The following is a 22,248-nucleotide window of genomic DNA, read 5'->3' as shown; positions in this document are numbered from 1 at the left end:
AATTGCTCAGTTAGGAATTCAGCAGTTTTAAGCCCCTATAGGAAAATGTCCTTGCACTCTTTAGTTTTGATCTTTCTCTGCTTTACATCTAAACTTTCTCAAACAATTTACAGCCATTTATTCAAATGTGAGTAAGTTTTCTGGAATAGAAACTTTAAACATTGCAGATTTTCCTGCCACAGAAATATATATAGAACAGAGTTGCACTTTGTTGAAATTTTGCAATGGGTATTCATACTTCAGTTATTTCACATGGAAATTAGCTGCTCCCCACTCCCAGCAAAGTTTTTTTTCCATCATACTGTACTGAATAGTATTCATTCCAAACATTATGTAAGTGGGAGAGAAAGCACCATGTCTGCTTGGCTCATATGAAAATGATCAGACTATTTAATAATACTTTGTGGGGTATTTCATTTTATTATTGTGTTAAAGTCAGAATTGAGTTCCTAGGTAGTTTATAATTAATAAGCCCATCACAAAGATATGAAATGTTGCAGAATATATGCTTTTATATGTACGGTAGTCAAGAAAGAGGCAGAGTGGTTTAAGGAAAGAAAGATGCTGCTTCAGGTATTTGTTACTTGGGCTCAGTATTGCTCTTCTTAAAAGACTGCTTGGTTAGGCTGTTTTTTCTTGAACAGATAAAAACAGTTTTAATTTAAGCTAATTTCTGAACTATCAGACCTTGAAATATCACTCACAGAATCATAGAGTTGGAAGAGACCACAAGGGCCATCCAGTCCAACCCCTTGCCATGCAGGAAATCCAAACCAAAGTATTCCCGACAGATGGCCATCTAGCCTCTGCTTAAAGACCTCCAAGGAAGGAGACTCCACTACACTCCGAGGGAGTGTGTTCCACTGTCGAACAGCCTTTACTGTCAGGAAGGTCTTCCTAATATTGAGGTAGAATCTCTTTTCCTGTAGCTTGCATCCATTGTTCCGGGTCCTATTCTCTGGAGCAGCAGAAAACAAGCTTGCTCCCTCTTCAATATAACATCCTTTCAAATATTTAAACAGGGCTATCATATCACCTCTTAACCTTCTCTTCTCCAGGCTAAACATCCCCAGCTCCCTGAGTCGTTCCTCATAGGGCATGGTTTCCAGACCTTTCACCATTTTAGTCGCCCTCCTCTGGACACGCTCCAGTTTCTCAATGTCCTTTTTGAATTGTGGTGCCCAGAACTGGACACAATATTCCAGGTGGGGCCTGACCAGAGCAGAATACAGTGGCACTATTACTTCCCTTGATCTAGACACTATACTTTTATTGATGCAGCCTAAAATTGCATTGGCCTTTTTAGCTGCCGCATCGCACTGTTGACTCATGGTCTATTTGGACTCCTAGATCCCTTTCACACGTAGTTTCATTCAGCCAGGTGTCCCCCATCCTATATCTGTACATTTAATTTTTCTGCCCTAAGTGCAGTACATTTCTCCGTGTTGAATTTCATTTTGTTAGCTTTGACCCAGCTTTCTAGTCTGTTCAGGTCATTTTGAATGTTGATCCTGTCCTCTGGAGTATTAGCTATTCCTCCTAATTTGGTGTCATCTGCAAATTTGATAAGTATGCTCCCAATGGACAGCTTTAGCAAAATTGTGGTTGTTATGTTTAGCCAGTAAAGTCAATGTTTTCCTTGTTTTGCAGAGATAGCATGGCATTTTTATATATGTGGCAAAGTCATGCATATAATATACCTGAGGCCATTGTAAGAAAGTAAAGAAGGGAAAGAATTGAAAGGAGGGAAAGAATTTAAGAAAATGTCCATGTACAATATAACACCTCTTTTTAACGCTAATGTGGGAACCGTTGTTGTACAGCCTCTTTCTATACTGTTCAGCTAATATGAGGACCTCACACCCTCATACTACTGAGCAGTATAAGAAGGAGTCATACTGCAGCAACTCCTATGCCACTAGTTTTACATCAGTTTATAATGCTGAGCTACACTTAGATATGCAGGATTACTATTTGAAGTACACATGCATCCTCTTAATTTTACACTTTTGTTCCTAAAACTGAAACATATGAATCTTATGCTGAGTAAAACCATTGGTCTGAGTAGCCCAGTATTGCCTGCTTTGCCAGGGAACAGCTTTCTAGCATCTTTGACAGAGATCTTTCCCCTTGTCTCACATCTGATCATTTTAACTGGAGTTGCCTGGATTGGACATGGGACCTTCTACATGTAACACAAGGTTCCTGCCTATGAGCTGGGATCTTTCACCATAAGACACCTTGGTGGAATCACACTATGAGTGTTGGAAGGACCTTGCACTCGATGTGGTCATCATTTTATCCAGAGGAAGAGTCATATCATGACTTGGGTGGGTAGCTATTTCTTACAGGTCATTTCAAGCCAGACTAAGTTTGTTTTTGTTTTACATCCATTATGTATAACATTTATATGTTTTTTATTTTATTTTATTTCCTTTGTCATTTTGTAGAACTTCCAAGAGCAGCTGTCAGGATCTTAAGCAACATGACATTCCTTTTTGTGAGTTTGTCATACACAGCTGAGAGTGCCATTGTTACTGCTTTTATTACCTTCATTCCCAAGTTCATCGAGTCACAGTTTGGCATCCCAGCTTCCAATGCCAGCATCTACACTGGTAAGGCATTGCCATTGTGGGAGAGAAATGTATAAAATTATTTTTCTGTGATTAGTCAAAAAGAAAAAAAAGCTCTTGCAGAGGTTGGAAGCAGTGGTATTGCTCATTCCTTATGTTCAGTTTGCCTTATGTTGCTGCCTTATGTTATTATTATATTACCTTTTATTATCATCATTCCCAAGTTCATTGAGTCACAGTTTGGCAAACCCACCAAAAACTACACAGATAAGTTCCATTGATTCAAGGAGGGGTATGGTTCTTCCATAGGCAAGCTTTGGGACCTGGAATATGACTGGTCCCAAGTGAGCCTCATAGGCAGGAAGAACTGATGAAAGAGCATTATTGGATTAATGGAACTTGTCTGTAAATTGCAAGTGTTGAAAGAGTGAATCCTCAAAAAGCAAGTTGTTGAGAGATGGGGGAAACCTGTACATAAATGTAGTTATGAATGTCCTAAGAAGGTGGTCCCAGAATCCACCTTAAATTCAAGATTTTTTCCCCCATGCAATGAAATGTAGTGCAGATGAGTGTGGCGTTTCACAGTGACCCAGCTAGCCCCCTTCTGAGACACCATGCATTGATTCCCGTTGTCACACCACAGCTTGGCAGGAGTGGCTAGCCAGGTCATTTTGACACACTCCATCAGACCTTTATCACTCAAGAAGGCTCCCTCAAGCTTATAGAATAATAGAATCGTCTGGTGGACATTTATAATTATTCTATATTTGGGCCAACTGAAATTTTTGAACAGTTTCTGAAGAACTGTATTCAAATTGTTGACTTGCTGGTTATGGGGAGCAAACGATTTCCTGTTAAAGCAATCATTTTCCAGGGACAGTTCAAAATCCTGGTTATGACCATTTTTTGTATGTTTGCTTGCCATCAGGTCTAGGGCAAAAGGTGAGAATACAGTGAATACATAAACTGATGTCTCCTGCAGAAGTCTTTAATAACATTTTCTATTTTCTGCCAAGGAAGAACCTTAACAAATCCTATCTGATCTTGGAAATTAAGCAAGGTCAGCCCTTATTTCTGCTTTGATGGGAGACCACCAGGTGCTGTAGGCTTTATTTCAGGAAAGAACTTGAAAAACAACCCCTGAGTATTCCTTGCCTAAAAAAAACCCTATGAAATTCATGAGGTCGCCATAAATTGACAGGTGACTTGAAGACATATATGCACATACTTAATTTTTTAAAAATTGTATGCTTAAGAGATTGGAAAAGAGGTAAAAGAAGCAACTTTACATGAGGTTGTTGACAATGGAAGGCAGAAAATCTTCAGTTGAAATCTTCAGAATCTTTACAAATGTGTTGTTTGTAGGGAGGGAGTCAGATAAGTGTCATATAAGTGGTGAAATTACTTAGGAGGAGGAGGAGGAGAGGAAATAGTTATGGGTAAGACCTTAAAGAGTATGAAGATACCTCCATAGGGTATGAAAGTTGTGCATTATATAACATAAATAAAGGCTGTTGTGATTGACAGGCCTGTAATTCCATGTGATTAGTAGAGAAGCTTCCCTATCTTTATGAATGTTCCTTATGTGTACTGTGGCATACCCAAGAGCCTTAGTTGTATCTTTGCATAGGATTAATGTATGTCCAAGAGAACCATTATGCTTCCTATGGCAAATGCTTGCTATTGCTAAAACAAGGAATGAGGGAGGGAGAAACTGGTAGTCTGATATATTTAGTGGGATAAATTTAGATAGATGAAAAGAGCTCTTTGTCATCACTGACACAACAAAAAATACTGCCATTCTCAAGATTTTTTTGAGAATTTGGACTGAATCCTTCCTAAATAACCTGACTGTGGAGTGGTACCCTAGATGCAATATTATCTGAATGCATTTTGGCCCCTAGGGAAAAACAACAACACTGCACTCACCATTCAATTGATTTTAGGTCAGGTTTGGCATTTCCTATACCCCAGGGTTGGTGCATTTGATATTAGATGAGTATGTCATTCCTGAATACTGATGGTATTCAGTACAGCAGTTGGTTGTGGATGTCTATTTCTGACATTACTAACCACTTCATTGTGTTTTAGTCAGTGCTGATCATAAGAGCTTTACTGGTTAAGTATGTATTAATTTGAAAATGATCAGATTTATTTGAATGCTGAAAAACATACAAATAGACAACTTCCCTGTACTTTTTTTTACCATTCTGAAATAGCAACACACCCATTATTGAGCTTATTTAATTTAATTTCATTTTTAAAAGTATTTCATAGAATCATAGAATCATAGAATCACAGAGTTGGAAGAGACCACAAGGGCCATCCAGTCCAACCCCCTGCCATACAGGAACTCTCAATCAAAGCATCCCCAACAGATGGCATGGCTTAAAATATTCTCCCCACCCCTTTTTTGCAGTACAGTACCTTTAGTCTTTCATTACAAAGGGGAGACATTTGAAGGGTAAAGGAAATATAAGAATTTTTGATAGTTCTACTTTAAATGTGGTTAAGGTGAAGCAAAGGCTATTGCAGTAAGTAAATGTCATTGCTAAAAATATTATCTATGTTTGATCATCTTCTTTTCTTTGTGTGTGTGTGTGTTTAAAAATGAAAGGAAAAAGAAAAACTCAGTTACCTCCTATTTAAGATGGAATTTCAGGGGAAGGCTGTCATTTCATTTTCTGAGTCCTGATTGTTTCTAAAACAGACTTGAGCTTCCTAGTACTGAGACCCTTCTCTTCTGCAGAACAATTCATTTCAGAATTAATTTCATTTTTACTTATCTTGTCTGTTGTGTTTTACTTTTCTTTGAGGATAGAATGGAATCTTTTGGGGTATGATGCACTTTTTAAAAAAAAATCCTCCAATTTATAAATGTGTTGAATCCACCCATTGCTGGTTCTAGAACCAACAAATCAAAATTTCATAAATTAATCCTTGTTCATAGAGTCCTGTGTAAAGAGAAAGATGAAGTATGAGTAAGTTGCCTGTATCCAAATAAAGAATGACCACATAGTTAGATCCTAAGTTGAATTTTCTTTGCCATCTGAATTTTACATATTTACTAACATCACTTGAGAGCCTTTTCAGGCTAGCATAAAAACAAAGGAATATTTCAGCTTGTTTGACAGTAGTTCTATTTATAGTGTTTCTGCTGTTTCTGGAGAAATCATAAGGAGGTCTTTATTACTCCTTTGACCTCATTGGAGGGTGCTGAAAACTCTGACTCTTTTTGCTGCTAGCAAAATTATCATCAAGAACTGCTGAGATAGGTAACATATATTTTGGACTGGACCACTTTAAACTGTAGGCTGACATGATGGAATGGTACCCAATTAAAATAATCCCACATGTGAAAAATTAGCAAAACAGGGAGATGATTAGACTAAATCCCTTCTCCTTGATGTCTTGTTTTAGTGGCTAAATCCATTTGTTAATTGCACTTAAGAATAGATTCACTGAACTTAGATTGGTGTTAATTATCAGCTTCCCATTGAATTAATGGGCCTGCTCTGCTTGGGACTAACAATTGGATTTAGGCTTATATGTGGAAATTTTGGGGACTGAGAGAGGATGGAATATTGTTTAGTCATTAAATGCTATACCTCAGACAGCATCAGATTTGAGTGTAATAACTTCTAGAAACCTTTAATTTGTGTGATTAGTGGCAGTGCTGCATAAGGAATTCTGAGAGTTACAGTCACAGAAGGTTACTTTTCTAAGGTCTATCCATTAGACAGAATGAGTTGAGTGCCTTAGGCAGTAGATATTTTGGGGGGGAGGGAGCAGCAGGAGTCCCCCTTCCTGAGGCCCAGGCTGTTCTGCATAACATATGGCCCAGGGGCCACATGTGGCCCACCAAAGCCCACAAGGATATGTAGTGACTTGAAGGCTCCTCCACTGCTTGGCCTTCTGAGGAGAGGGCTGGGTGGAAGAGGAGGAGGATAGGTAAATGCTCACTCTGCAAGGCTCCTTCTCTGCCCAGCTTTCTCCTGAGATGTCCAGGCGGTGGAGGAGGAAGAGAGGCAAACACTCATGCCTCAAGATTCCTCCATTGCTTGGCTTTCTGCTGAGGAGAAGGACAGGCAAGGCTCCTTTGCTGCTCAGCTTTCTCCTGAGGAGGGGGCCGGCAGAAGAGGAGGACAGAATTTAATTAAAACCTATTTGCGGCCCAAAGAAGTTTAGCTTATTTTAATTTTGGCCCCTACCTCCTGCCAAGTTGCGCAGGTCTGGTTAAAAGGAATACTGTTTAAATTACATGGCCTATCACAGCCCCATAAACTAGTCTGTAGCTATAGATGTAATGGAATCATAGAATCATAGAATAATAGAATGGAAGAGACCGCAAGGGCCATCCAGTCCAACCCCCCTGCCATGCAGGAAATCCAAATCAAAGCATCCCCGAAAGATGGCCATCCAGCCTGTGATGTCCTGCCAGGACTGATTGACTTTCCCCTGCATTTTCTTTCGTGTTGGTTCAGGCCATAGATTATTTTAGTATAGAAAAGTTCATTGTATTAGTTTGTGGGAGGAGCTGTAGGTTTCCCCTGCATTATTTCCAGGTTTGGTTTGCCCTTTCCCAACATGCTCTGCTGTAGCTAGAGGTTTTAGTTGGGGAGCAGTCTTTTGCTGAGAGCAAGCAGAGAGCTGTCTTTTGGTGGCAAGCAGGCCCAGACAGCCGGAAAGGGCATTTCTTACACCTCAGCCAAATTAGTTACCAACTCAGCCGAATTAGTTACCATCAGCAAGTGAATAGAAGATTTCAGGAGCTGAAAGACCCTGCACCAGCTCCATTGAGTGAGGAGAGCAAACCATCAGACCCAGAAAGATGACAACCTGAAGATTGCTGCAACTGTAAAGTACCTTTTGTTTAGAGCTGGGGAGGAGAAAACTCTTTATTTTGTCTTTTAAATTAAATTTCCCCCCTTTTGAACTTTACATTCAGCTTCAGAGCCTTTTTTGGGTAGAAGAGTTTGATCTCACCAGGGTACCGGCGTTGCACACCCAAACCTGCCACCACCTTTAGTTGGGTGTGTCTTCACAAGCCTCTGTTTAAAAACCTCTAAGGAAGGAGACTCCGCTTCACTCCGAGGGAGCGTGTTCCACTGTCAAACAACCCTTACTGTCAGGAAGTTCTTCCAAATGTTGAGGTGGAATCTCTTTTCCTGTAGCTTGTATCCATTGTTCCGGGTCCTGTTCTCTGGAGCAGCAGTAAACAAGCTTGTTCCCTCTTCAATATGACATCCCTTCAAATATTTAAACAGGGCTATCATATCACCTCTTAACCTTCTCTTCTCCAGGCTGAACATCCCCAGCTCCCTAAGTTCCTCCTAGGGCATGTTTTCCAGACCCTGCACCATTTTAGTCACTCTCCTTTGGACATCCTCCAGTTTCTCCACATCCTTTTTAAATTGTGGTGCCCAGAACTGGACACAGTATTCCAGGCGGGGCCTGACCACCTATCACTATGTAGACGTGAGATTCAACTGCTATCCAGTTGTTTTCTGTATGTGTGAGGGCGTGCTCTCTTGTCTTCAGTTCTGGCTGACTTTTAGAGCAGTGATTCCCAAACTCAGGCCTTCCAAGTGTTTTGGATTTCAGCTTCCGGAATCCCAGATCATTGGTCAAGATGGCTGTGGCTTCTGGGAGCTGGGGTCCAAAAACCAGGAGGACCAGAGTTTGGGAATTAATTGTTTTAGGGCAAGACCCTTTACATTGTGCCTTCCTTGCAATATTAAAACACAGCTACAAATCAAATACAGGCATCCCTCGTTTATTCAACAGGTTAGAGACCAGATCACTGTCAAAAAGCAGAAATTGTTGAAATGTGAAAAAATCATATGCCATTATGAATGTTACTGTATAGTGCTCTGGTTCCTGATGTGTCAAATAAACAAGAGAGAGAAATCTTTCCCTTGAACCCAGGAAGTGGTGTTCTCCTCTCTTCATCCCCCCTTCCACGCTCCCCTGTAGTACATACTCACACTCTGCAGGAGACTCCTCCTCATGGCTGCCATATTTGAGCAGGAGTGACATCCTCTGCCCTTTCCCAGGCAAGGGAGAGGTGAGATCAGAAAGGAGCCGGAATGTCCATCCAGTGTTGAGATGGGGTTACATTTCTGTTTGATTTTAGCTCTAATACCACTGAGAGGAGTGATAGTGACACTGTAGGCTATTTTAGCCCCACATTTTCTGTCTTTAATTTCTCCATCTTTGTTTTTAGCATATTAATATATTATTGTAGTATTTTAGCATTTTATAGTGCTGTTTTATCATTTGTTTTTGATTATGTATATTCTTATGTACAGTACCACCTTTTGGTGAAAAGGATGTTATAAACAAATTATTATTACTTATCATTATTACATGTGCCAGAACCTACCTCCACTTTTTCAAGCCTTTTAAATTACACTGTATAACCAGAACCATTGATTCAACATGTGTTTTAAGATCATTGTGAGGATGATCTTAAAACACACCCAGGGTAGTTTAAAGACAAATGTATTCAGGTATTTGGATCAAAAATTGTTTAGGAGCTTATACATCAATGTCAGGTTTTTAAATTGGCCCAGAAATACACCAGCAGACTAGAGTTCATGTATCTGTGATAAGGTGCTCCAGTGAACTTGTCACCCAAGTTAAGTCCCCAGATGGAGTTTCTGGACTGTCTTTAAAGGCAGTAAGTGAGTGTTGCATGAGTCCAGTCTGAATGTCACTGGCATGAGTAACAGAGTGAAGGCCTAACCAGATTAGATGGAAAACCATTGACAGACTGGCAAAAGGGAGTATTAGATTTTGCTGCCCCCTCTATTTCTGCAGTTAGTGCTGAATGTGGAGTACTCCAAGCTGCAAATATCTTCCCCTGAGGGAACTGTAACCCTTTCTAGGAGAGGTTGTTCATACTATTTGGTTATTATCTTATCTCCCATTTGTGAGAACTAGATCTTAGACAGTGGGGATCATATGTGAGCTTTGTGATTACAAACAGAGGCCCTTCTCTCAGTGTTTCTGCCAGATGAATTAGCTGTAGGGGAGAGGTCATTTATAATATTTAGCTACTCAATTGTTACCCCAAAAGGACCAGGCCTCCTCTTTGATATCTTTCTGGTGCACGACCAAGACCTTTTTGCCATCCCTGATTTTTTAAATGTGATTGTTTTTGTGTGAGTGTTTAGCTCTGATAATCCCTCCCCACTTTTTTTTGCTAATACCTGTAAATAATTGTTCCAATATTTAAGTTTGGTTTTTTTAGGTATTTTGTTTTTAGTTATTACTTTTTTGCTTTCTTAATTTGTCCTGTTAGTTATTATTATAAATTTGTATTTCTTTGTATGTTGTCCACAGAAGTCTTGGCTGATAAACAGAACAAATGAATAATGAATATTGTTTATAATTTTAAGAATTATTGACCTAAAGGCTGGAATATTAAATAATATTGCTATTGATAATACTGAATACTAAATATTATATCAGAAATGTATAGTGATAGTATTTTCTCTGAATTATAATTTTTTAAAATCTTTCCTCTCTTTTCTTTTTAACCAGGTGTGATTATTGTTCCAAGTGCTGGTGTTGGTATTGTCCTAGGGGGCTACATTATTAAAAAACTCAAACTCAGTGCAAGAGAATCTGCAAAATTAGCAATGATCTGCAGTGGTGTGTCTCTTCTGTGCTTTTCAACGCTCTTCATTGTTGGATGTGAAAGCATTAATCTAGGGGGGATAAATATACCATATACTACAGGGTAAGAGTTTTTTCTTTTTTTGGCTTTCTAAATAAGTAATGAGTTCATCAAAGCCAGCCTTTTATATAAAGTTGATAGCTGGGTTGTTTTTGTTTTTTAAAAATACAGCCGTTAAAGAACTTAAAAGTGTTTTAATCAAACAAGAAGAACAGAGAACTATTGAATTACCATAGTTTCATGCTCACATAGAAGGCCTCCCCTATGGGTAACAGGATTAGAGTATGTGTACATATCTGGTTTGTTCATAATGGTGCTGGAGGGAAGCCTCAGCCGCCAAACCGCAAGGCTTCCTGCCAGCGGAAGAAGAACCCACAAAAAGTGGGTTCTTTTTCTGCTGCAGTGGCAGCATAACAAGTGTGCCACTGGAGCACTCGTTACGTAAGTACCGTGCGGCGCCGCACAGTAACAATGGCGGTGCCCACGTAAACAGGGCGTTGCCATTGTTGCACCCTTGTCACGTTCAAGGGTTGCAGGGTGTGTGGTTGCTCCGCCCCGAGGGCAGCCCTTACACATGACGAGGGCGCTGCAGAGCCCGGTATGTACCGAGCCAATGTTACCTGTCCTAGGCCCTAGGGCAGGGTCTGAGGGGACATGCTTCTGCCACTGTACTGAAAATAAACAGCAGTTATGTAGACCTGAGTCAATTGATTCAGACTTAAGTTGCTTCATTGACTTGACTTGGCAGAAAAGACACATAGATTCGACTTGACTTGAGTCTTGTATGTTTTAGTGACTGACTTGCTGGTGCCATTCATTTTCAGCATCAGGTAAAACCTGCCCCCAAAGTGGTGGCTGGCTTTTCTTGGAAGAGAACATCAAATGCAATAGGCAATGGGCTTGAGGTGGAAAGATCCTTCTGATGCTTTTGAAAAGTTTTAGAAGGTTCCTCTGATGTTCATTAGGCACAGACTGACGAGCAGACCTCAAGCCCATGACTTAATGTGCTTGCTGTTTCCTCCAAGAAACACATCCCACTTTCTTTTTTTTTTGTTATAAGTTGGCTCCCAGACTTGAGACTTGAGAGTTGAAAGTATCTTGCAAGGCCTTGAGACTTGACTTGAAACTTGGACTAAAAGACTTGACTACATCACTGCTAAACAGGTTAGAATCTGGTTAGTGACTGGATGGAAGACTGCCTTAGAAACTTTTATGCATACCACTTTTAATTCTGAAACTTGGGAAAATTAATTTTTTGGATTATAAAACTGTTTTGTTCCATGATGGAGAAGGATAGTACTAATTGGGCTGCAGTCTTGTACCTGTTTACTTGGTGAAGAGCCACATGAAGCTCAGTGGGAGTTAATTGTGAGTTGACATCCATAGTGCTCCAAATAACCAGAATTTGCACCTTCTTATGGACAAATAATGCTAACCCATTTTGGAATTCAGTCAGCATTTATACTTTTTCAAATGTTTCCAATCTCAAAGGTCTCTCCTAGGTCTCTACCTACATTTGGTAGACTTTGTGTGCATATTAATGCGGTAAATCTTTATAAATTTCATTATTGCTGACAAAAAACAAATAATTTGAAGATTCCAGCCACAGATGCTGATGAAACATCAGAAATAAACTCTGCTAGAACGTGGCCACATAGCCACAAAAAACCACAAAAAACTATGGATACAGGCCATGAAAGCCTTCGACTTCACAAATAATGTTACTGTTATGCCGGAAGAAAGTTGTTGAAAACTGTGAAGTTTTTAAAGACTATTTGCATTTCAGAAGCTATTCTGAATTTTTTGAGCAGAAAAAAAGGTTGTTTAATGCATGGCATTTTATGTGTAAGATACTTGTTTTCTACACATAAATGTTGTTTTCTGTGCAAAAACTCAATGTGCATTTATTCTTATAGCACAGAATAAGTCCAGAATTGTGAATATTCTTGCCTGTCTAGGAATCTTCTTGCCAGCGTTTCCTGACTGTTGAGAAACCTGGCTTTTGACCATTTTTCAAATATCATTAAATATTATTTCTTATCTATCTTTCTGCCTTAATGTTAAAATGACAGCTTTTAAGTCTCCAAGCAACTGTTGGCAGACACTGAACGATGCTTTAGATGGGAGCCAGGAAATGATCTAATCCCTACATTTGTCTGTTCATCATAGAGTTTTACAAAATTATTTAATGATGTGGGGAAAGTAAAATTTTTTTAAAAAAAATTGGAACATGAGATCAGACATTTAAATTGAAGGCAGAGTAGATGTAGAGTAGATAAAAGACTGCTTAACTTTGTCTTAAGGCATGCTTTGAAGGTAACTGAAGAGTTGAAGATACACAATTCTTCATGTGTTAGGTATTTCTGAGTCTGAGAAAACCATGTACACACTCTTGAGTTCCATGAAAGAAGAGAAATGTAAAACAACCTCCCCCCCCCTTATAGATGTACTTTGCACAGTGTGTTACAAAATGTACTACCATGGAAGGTGGTGATGATCACTGGCCTAATATTGGCTAAAATGTGAAAGAAATGAGGTAGATTCATAGACCGAGATCCTACATTGCTCTTGCGTAATATAAAGCTACACTTTCAGAGTTACTCATGGTTTGTGCAACGCCATCCTTTTGAATACCGATTTAACACAATTGACTATGTATCTTGCTTATTGTCCTGTTGTGCAGCCAGGAGTCCAGAGTGATTGCCTCTGCAGTGTTTTGGTGAAGACACTGACAAATTGTTCATTACTGACTGAGAATGTGCACCTTACATGTACAATGGCTGCACTTACAGAACTCCACTTATGCAGACATTAAATGAATACATTCATTGCTCGGTGGTCTAAAACGTGCAACAGTATATAGAAAGGAACTTGCGTATGCACTAGAGAGTATAGATTTGTGACCAGCTTTTAGCTTATATAACAATGTGGATATACCTCAAAAGTTTGAAACAGGGGGCAGGAGGAGGCAGACAGGTGAGCAGAGAAGAATCCATTTTACCCAGTCCTGGAGGTCTGGGAGCCACACCCTATGGCATACACCCACTACTGAGTGGGGGAAGAATACTCTTAACTTATTTTTCTATAACTGTATTGGGAGTCCACAGATTTTTCACCTCTCAGTTCTGGGTCTGTTGGTTTGTCAGTTCAGCTTTGCTGTTGGGGCAACAGCCTATTGCCCAGGTTGTTGCTTTATGCCTCCATATGTGTGGTCCTTTGCTCAATTAGTATTGTGCAAGTGCAGCAGCTGCCTGTAACATTGTGGTGACTGCTGTAGCTCCAGTTATCTGGTAGTGAAACCATTGCGTGTACATAGGAGAGAGTGTTGAAGCTATTGTCATTGTTAGGAACAGAATGGCATGTCATCCCACCCTTTCTTGGCCTGCAAGAAGGCCAGAAGAAGAACTGATACATGTTATCTGCCAGGTCAGAGAGCATTCTGCTTTCCTATATAGCTTAAGATGACTCAGTAATGCCTCTACTGCTTGCTTCCCATTTACTAACATTGCTTCTTTTAGCTGCAGCTGTCTGCTTGCCTTCTCATTTGCTTGACTGTCAAAAATAAGGTGGTCAGGATATTTGGACCATTTGAATGGAACCTGCACATAGAGAGCTTAAAAGTATCCTGTAGGTGTAGTCAGTGTAGTCAGAAGAATAAGAAAAATGTGATTGCTGAGTGTAAAATGCAAGTCTCAGTTTGGAAAAGTAAATAGTGTTATCCCTCATCCCGCACCGTGTGTGTATTGTTTACCTTTAGAAATTATATTTGGCTGAAGGTTGGAAAACTATTTGAAAGTCTAAGCAGAAAACAATTTTCTGCAAATTTGTTGACACACTCAGTCCTACGTTTGCTGATGTGCCATAATTTTGCTTTATCATCAGAACATCCAAGGACATTCTGTATATTATATCTGACCACCAGTATTGGTGACTCCAGAGTTTTGAGTCCCCAAAGTGCTGTTCAACAAATTTTGCACTGAAGCAGAGCAAATGTGTCTGCTAAGTCTTTATTCAGGAATCTTTACTGGGGGTCATGTGGTACTGCAGAGGAAGCTTTTACGGTATAATCACACCATTCACTAATGGAATTTTATTGGGGTGTGTGCAGGGAGCAGGGCAGTCGCTGTCATCTTCTATTTGTAACCCTCTTATGTTCTCCTATTGCTTTTTATAACCACAAAAATCCATTAATGATGAGAAAACAAAACAGCTGCATAACACCTTCAGGTTGGTAACCCTTGGAGCTATGTATTAGGAATCTCAATTTGTCAAAGGTTTTTCAGAAATCCATCATCATGCCAGCTTCTTACTGACTTTCTTCTTTTAAAATCTCCAAAACGCTGGGAAGACCTACGTGTCTTGTGTAGAATAATACTTTTCATCAGTCCACTAGGAGAAGAGCTGCTGCTGTATTATCAAAGTTAATATATCTATCTCCATACATGTTGAGGAGAGGCTTCACTTTTTTTTGTTATATTGGTATTATATTTAGATTTCTGCAAGCAGGTGAATGAACAACAACATAGCAAATTAAATTTTGTGTAGGGAAGTGTAAAGTGATACATGGAATGACAAAAATGTTATAACTACACATATATACTAGTTCCACAATCCCTATTAGGATAACACCTTTGTTTTCAAAAATATTGAAATTTAAAAAGAAATAGGAAAGAGAGAGAGAAAACAAAGAAAAAAAGGAAGTACATACGATATGAAGAGCTTCATATAAACTGAAATAAGTTGCTCATATTTCCAAAAATATTTTTTCTTGTAGTCGACATCTATGAAATACATGCTCATGCTTAGGTAATGCATTAAGATGTCCTGACCATTGAGCATGAATGCTCACCATTCATGGTGAATGTTTACCTTTCCAACTTTGGAGAACAAGACTTTCTGCAAAAATCTTTTTGCAACATTAAAGCATGTAGGAACCAACAACAACTCACATTTAAATTTCATGACACAGGAATAAAATTTAAATGATCATGTGCATTTACAAGTGCCAAAGATTTGTCTAACACATACTGTATTAATATGTTATAAGCCACCCCTAAAGGATTAAACTCTGTACTCATCCACAGATATCACAAGCAAGTCTTATCAGCATTATATTGCTAAAATTTACTTGAAACAGTTTCTTTCTAAAAAGGCATAATGTTAGCCAATATTTCTAAAACATCACTTTGGCTGGATCAAATATAGTTTTAGGTTTGAAGAAATTGTTGATATGAAGCATATTTCCATTGGTTAATTGGTCCAGGGCAATATAACTTTTGGTTATATAAAACTATAACTTTAGCATCAAATGTGCGGAAGTGCTTTCCAACAAACATTTATAAATTGGACATATTGGTTTCTTTTGCCCTGAAAGTATGATTTGCAATAAAAGCTGAGGCATTCAGAACTAATGGTGCATACAGTATATAGACACTGAAAGTTGTAGCAATTGTGATTATTGCTGCAGTGCATCGGTGGGTAACTGATGGAATATATAAAATAGCAAAAAAATCTTGGTCTGGAGCAATGAACATCTCCATAGTATAAATCCCACAGTCAATCCATTTCTTCCATAAAAGAGCTGTCTCACAATCTTCAAGTTATCATTATCTCATACTTTTATGTTTGCATGACCGTGTACATTAAATGATAATTGTACTGTATGCCAGATCACTATGTCAGGAGATATCAATGGGAGCATTATCCTTTTCTTCCTTAAATGAATAGAACCTAAGGCAGTCCTTCCAAAAAGAGGTTCCAAATAGGTTGATTCTAAGACTGTCCAAGAAGAACTATCTAAATTATGCCATGTTTTCCAATTGTTTGGACAAGCCAGGAGATGAACCTATGATATAAACTTAAATCTGTCTGCTGAAAATGACATATCCTTTTGAATGAAAAGCTGTTTGAATTGTTTAAAAAAAATAGTAGTGATTTTCTAAACGTAAGCCTGAAGAATATTCATTGAGATATCTTTAAGAACATACAATATCAAAGGCAAAACATTTGTGTTAAGTATACAATCAGCCCTCCACATTTGCTGGAGTTAGGGCTTTGGGACCCCAGTGAAAGTGGAAAAGCCACAAATTTTTTTTAACCTGAGAGAATGCTTCTCTAGGTCTTCTAGTGCAGTGGTTCCCAAACTTTGATCCTCTAGGTGTTTTGGATTTCAACTCCCAGGATTCCTGGACAATGGCCATGGAACTAATGCAACTCTGTGGTCAGCATCTGCTGGAGACTGATCATAGATTTATTCTGTAGGATCTACAGATACCTAGACGGGGTTTTTCTCTAGTAACCTCTAGGTCCTCCAGGGCAACTCTGTGGTCCGTGTCCAGCAGAGTTGCACTGGAGGACCTAGAGATTCCTAGAGAGAACATATTAATCAAATCCACAAATAATAAAAACAAAAAAAAACAAAAGCCAAAGCCGCAAATGGATGACCATCTGTCGGGGATGCTTTGATTTGGATTTCTTGCATGGCAGGGGGTTGGACTGGATGGCCCTAGTGGTCTCTTCCAACTCTACGATTCTATGATTCTAAATGTGGAGGACCTAGTGTATTAATCTTACCCTAGGTATTTACTGTATATGCTTGACTTTAAGCAGGGGAGGGCTGTACACCCCCAAATCTTTCTGTCCCAAAACACCCTTAAGGGGTTTGGGGATAATTTTGCTCTCTTGAGCCATTTAAGGCCCATGATAGGCCTTTTTTATGCTATGAAATGACATGATGTAACATTCTAGGTCACTTCCTGCTAGGTGAAAGGCCTAAAATGACTTAGGAAAAGCAAAAGCCAAAAAAAAAAAAAAAAAAAAAAAGGCTGATAGAGGGCCTGGGGGGTGGGTGGGTGGGGAATATTCATTTCATGTTTGAAATATATAGGGGGAGCTGGGCTCCATAAAACAATCCTGGGGGCCTTGTGGAACCTATAGGCAGTACTTTCCCCATCACTGATACGAACCAACAGAGCCCTTATGGTTATTTGAAGGAAAACCAAGGGAAGCTGGCTGGGTATGGGGAAAGAAGGAATGGACAGATGGATAAGGGGAAAATGTGGGAGAAAGTGAACACAGGGCAGGAGTTCGAGGGTTAAGGAAGGCAGGTCAGAGCAGAAGAGCACTTTGATGGTTTGGATGGTAAATGCACTGGGGTGTATGAGTGGACTAAGTGTTTTGTAAAATGTACTTGCAAGTGGAAAAATAAAAATAGAACAGCTTTAGCAATGAGCTGTGTGTTTACAAGCAAATTCAGTAGCAGGACTCTGTTGTTTACAGGTTGTATATGTTCATGTTGTTTGCTGTAGTTGCAGCTGTATCAGACTGCTAAGTGACAAGCTTCAGCAGTTCACAAAATGTTCTAGAAGGTAGGCAGAAATCAGCTGTCAAGTCACTTGTTTAAGCACCAGGCATGACAGCTTCTGCTCTTTCTTACTCCACCTTGAACAGTTCTTTAAAAGCAAACTTAAAGCAAAACTTTCTTCTTTATATTTTTTCCAAATTAATTTTGTTTAAATTCAGCCACCTTCAGCATTAACAAGCAAAATCCATTCATCAATATTTGGGGCTTTGTTTCTGGTCTTTATGTTTTACTGAATTTTGGTGTTGGGAAGATTGATGATAGGAATGAAGAAGCTGCTTGTGCAAAAAATTAAAAGGAAGACCAAGACCAAGTCATCAGAGCCCAATCAGTTCTGGACCAGAATGAGTATTTAACAGATGAACATTTACATGCTTGCAAAAAATGAGGCAGACTTATTGTCAGGCTGTGGACCCATAGATAAATTTCACAACTGGAGGTCTACCCAAGGGGAGTATTCTTATCATTGTCTTATTCAGCGGACTTAGAACTGTTTCAAACAATTCTGTATCACAGGTGTTTCATATGCCAGTTCAAGTCTAGGATTGCCACTGAGGTCTGTCTCTACAGGGGGCTGTAGCTAATCTGCTCTCAGTGAACCTCCTTTTGCAATATGCATGTTTACATATGTAGTCATTATATTCCCACACTTTACAGTATTAGATATATAATCAGCCCTCATTTGCAGGGCATAGGACCACCATGAAAATGGAAAAAACTGAAAATATTGTAAGCCCCCCTCCAAACATGCATGTTACAGACTCCTGTAACCAGTGCCAGCCTGTCACTTGATTTTCCAGATCGCCACAATGCCGCATACATATTTTAAACCCCTTCCTAGCCCATCTACCTCACCCCAGTACTCTTCCTCCCATTCCTCTTTCCGTCAGTCTCCAGTCCTTTCAAGAGAAGCACCTCCTCACTCATTTTCCCAGCTTGGAATCACAACACAACACATTTTGAGTTTATGGAAATACTACAACATCAAGGACTGGATGCACGATCACTAGAATACTTTTGTCCAAGGATAGTCACATAGGCGTAAAGGATAATCCATGTAGTACTGCCTGTATACCTGTGATGTGTGAAGGTGTCATGGAGCATCTGTCTGTTGTAGCTGCATACTGAAAAAAAATTATGGCCTGTTACAGACTGCCAAAATAAAGCTGCTTTGGGTCTCTTTGGAGGTATGCTGTTTAATTGATGCATGCATCCTAAGAATCCGGAAGCTGCACCAAAGCTGCACTCCAGTGCTTAGGACTGGAGTCTGGCTTTGGCGTGACCTCTGGACTCTTAGGACCCATGCATCATTTCAACAGCATACCTCCAAAGAGACCCGAAGTAGCTTTATTTTGGCAGTCTGTAACAGGCCCAAGTCTCCATCATTTTTGTCCTGAGTGGGAGAAAATAATTTCTGACTTTCTTTCCACCAGTTGAGAATATGCCGGTGGGTATTTAATGTTAACTGCAATTTACCCGTACCATAATTTCTGTGTGTTTTTTTTTTAGCCCTACTCTCACCATGACACACAGGAATCTCACTGGCAGCTGTAATGTCAATTGTGGTTGTAAAATCCATGAATATGAACCTGTGTGTGGGTCAGATGGAATCACATATTTCAATCCTTGCCTTGCTGGTTGCATCAGTAGTGGAAATCATAGCACAGGGGTAAGTTGGTCAGCAAGAACTCAAACTAGTGATATCTTCTGCTGCAATGAAAAACTTTCACAAAAATTATCACCAACAGTGCCACTGTCATTATCCAAATTTCTCTTTTTGGGGCCAGGGGCCTAGCTTAATGGATCAGGGATATGGGTTGCATGTAGAAAATCCCAGGTCAGTCTTTGGCAGTTTCAGATAGAGTTGAGAAACATTTTATTTTTGCAACTCTGAAAGAGCCACTTGCGGCCATTATAGATTAGAAGTGGGCAATCTCTAGCTCTTTAGACTGCAGCTCCCATGGGGCCTAGCAAGTACAGCCAGTGGTGAGGGATGAGGGAAAATGCAGTCCAGTAACATGTAAAACTCCACGAGTTGCCCATCCCTGTTGCATTGTAGGGGGTGAAAGAAGTGGATGCTTAACCCTTCCTACTGATTCTAGTCTACAAACACCCAGACCCTTCACTGATGTAACAAGATAAATATATGAGAAAGCCAGTTTGTTTAATTTCTTGTCATTTTACCTTTTGTATTGATTTTAATAGCAGTGAAATATTCTGGTAAAAATACAAATCAAAGTCTTGATGAGTCGCCTCCTTTTTATTTCACAGATAAGAAATTATACAGAGTGTGCCTGTGTCCAAAGTCGACAAGTTATTACCCCGCCAACTGTTGGGCAGCGCAGCCAGCTAAGAGTGGTCATAGTCAAAACTTACCTCAACGAAAATGGTTATGCAGTATCTGGGAAATGTAATCGAACCTGCAATACACTCATCCCATTCCTTGTATTTCTCTTCATAGTTACGCTTATCACAGCATGTGCCCAGCCATCTGCAATCATAGTAACACTCAGGTAACATGTCATTGCCCTTTTACTAAAGCGTTGGTGTCTGTTATTACCCTTCAGTGTACATTTTTAGAAAGATTCCTGTCACATTAACTTCAGCAGTATATGTGTTATTCTCACCTATCTAATAATTGATGACACTATCTTGAGAACAATCCTTTCAGGTGTTTGCTGTTCTGTGCACTCAGTTCATGGAAGAGAGCGAGGTGGAAGAGAATGGCAGCAATGTAATGATTTTATATTGTTTAATTGTTTATTTTTTTATTTTTTTTGGTGGGTTTTTCGGGCTATGTGGCCATGTTCTAGCAGAGTTACTTTCTGACATTTCGCCAGCATCTGTGGCTGGCATCTTCAGATGCCAGCCACAGATGCTGGCAAAACATCAGGAAGAAACTCTTCTGGAACATGGCCACATAGCCCGAAAAACCCACAAAAAACTATGGATGCCAGCCATGAAAGCCTTTGACTTTAATTTTTTTGATGCTTTAATGTGGTAGCTTATTGGGTTTTTTTAGTATTTTGTTACTAATTTTTAATTCAGAGAAAGAAAGGATATAAACTGAATAAATTATGCAGCATGCAGCATTAGATGGAACCACATAATCTTTCAAAGCGCTGATTCAGTATGAGAGAGACATTTAAAGCTCAGCATTAAAAATTTTACCTGTATGCTGTGAACATACAGCATTCTCATTTCCAAATCCTGTTTAATGCAGAAAATTTTATATAATACAGAGAAGTTTGTAGGAGCGATATGTAGCATTTTTGCCCCTGCTTCCTGTGAATTTGGATTCTTTTCTTAGTCTTTAAATGAGAGTACAGTTTTGCTGAATGAGGCAAAGCACCAAGTGAGATCTTTTTATAAAAGGCCAGAGCAGATTAGGAAGTGCCAGCAGTAACTTTCATTTTAGTGAGTGCTGAAAATGATGACCAAGGGATCTTCTAAGCCAACACAACATGCTACAGCTATCCATAAGATGTATGTTTTACACACGGGGCATGGATTTATTTCCACTCACTCTCTAATCCTGTAGCTTAGAGGAGTTCTGCCTCACTGATGAGCAGAGATAATTTTATTGGGTGGGTAGCAGGTAGCTCTTAAATCTGAGCAGAATGGAGAGGTAATTTAAAAAAACAGAAAACAAAGTCTGATGCATTTTGATTGAAAAGCTTCTCTTATATCCTCTGATGAAGAGCAGACTCTGTTTGTCTCCTTGGTTAAGTTGGCTTTTCTGAACTTTTGGATATGGTTTTATTAAATGGCGTGTCTCTACTTACTCTGTGGAAGGTCCGTGGCATTTATAGTAGACATACATTAGATATACATTATTTGCATAAGGAGCATATGGAAGATTTTTTTTTTAAAGTTAATTTTTTAAAAAGTACTGGTAAATATTTCTTATAGTTTCCTTATACTATGTCTTTTCTAGGTCTGTGGAAGATGGTGAGAGGCCTTTTGCACTTGGAATGCAATTTGTTTTATTAAGAACTCTTGGTAAGTGTAGAGGCAAATGGGTACCGTATATTTACACCACACACTTCCTGCATCCAGATACCAGAAAAACTATGTTTTATTTTGATGGGCTTGAACCTAGCCTTCCCGAACTCATCCTTGTGGTGTGCCCATGAGTGAAATGGAAATATTCATTTTTTGTCTTTGATGAACTACACTTTTTTGTGCCATCCACATCTGACAAGGTGAGGTTCATCTTAACAGTGGTTTATTTGAAGTAAAAGAGTCTAATACACCATGGAAAGACTAAACTTGGGTTAACTAAAATTGGAAGTGAAAGATTTCAGTCTTTGGCTGTGCTGGGGGAGAATAGGGGAGAAGAGAGCACACAAATCTGGGGACCGGCAGTTCATTCTCATAATGAAAAACCAAAGTTTAACCGAGTCATTTTGGTGTGTGCCTTTAAATGGTTTCTGACTTGTGGTGACCCTAAGGCAAATCTGTCACAGGGTTGTCTTGGCAAGATTTTTTTAGAGGGTGTTTGCCTTTGCCCTCCTCTGAGCCTGAAAGTTTGTGATTTGTCCAAGGTCACACAGTGGTTTTTCCTGCCCAAACAGGGATTTGAACCCTGGTCTTCAGAGTCATAGTCCAGTGCTCAAAGCACTACACCA

At 39.4% G+C, this 22,248-nt stretch overlaps 1 protein-coding gene across 2 annotated transcripts in view; it reads left to right on the top strand.

Annotated features, from left to right (window-relative positions):
- Window positions 1-22,248, top strand: part of LOC149317403 (solute carrier organic anion transporter family member 5A1-like) — a 67,891-nt gene that overhangs the window by 40,568 nt on the left and 5,075 nt on the right. Inside the window, exons 5-9 of one of the 2 annotated variants that reach the window (XR_016280630.1) lie at window positions 2,451-2,615; window positions 10,122-10,320; window positions 19,127-19,286; window positions 19,889-20,130; window positions 21,555-21,822. Coding sequence is in view for 1 of the 2 variants with exons in the window: in XM_089517429.1 (XP_089373555.1) it covers window positions 2,451-2,615; window positions 10,122-10,320; window positions 19,127-19,286; window positions 19,889-20,130; window positions 21,555-21,619 (831 nt within the window). In the remaining variant the exon portion in view is untranslated. The remainder of the gene's footprint in view (window positions 1-2,450; window positions 2,616-10,121; window positions 10,321-19,126; window positions 19,287-19,888; window positions 20,131-21,554; window positions 21,823-22,248) is intronic. The other variant, XM_089517429.1, reaches the window with a different exon arrangement.

The sequence above is a fragment of the Sceloporus occidentalis genome, unplaced genomic scaffold, assembly GCF_023333645.1.
Source record: "Sceloporus occidentalis isolate IW3139 unplaced genomic scaffold, rSceOcc1.0.p SCAF_3, whole genome shotgun sequence".
Classification (NCBI taxonomy): domain Eukaryota; kingdom Metazoa; phylum Chordata; class Lepidosauria; order Squamata; family Phrynosomatidae; genus Sceloporus; species Sceloporus occidentalis.
This window is presented reverse-complemented; position numbering and strand designations above follow the sequence as displayed.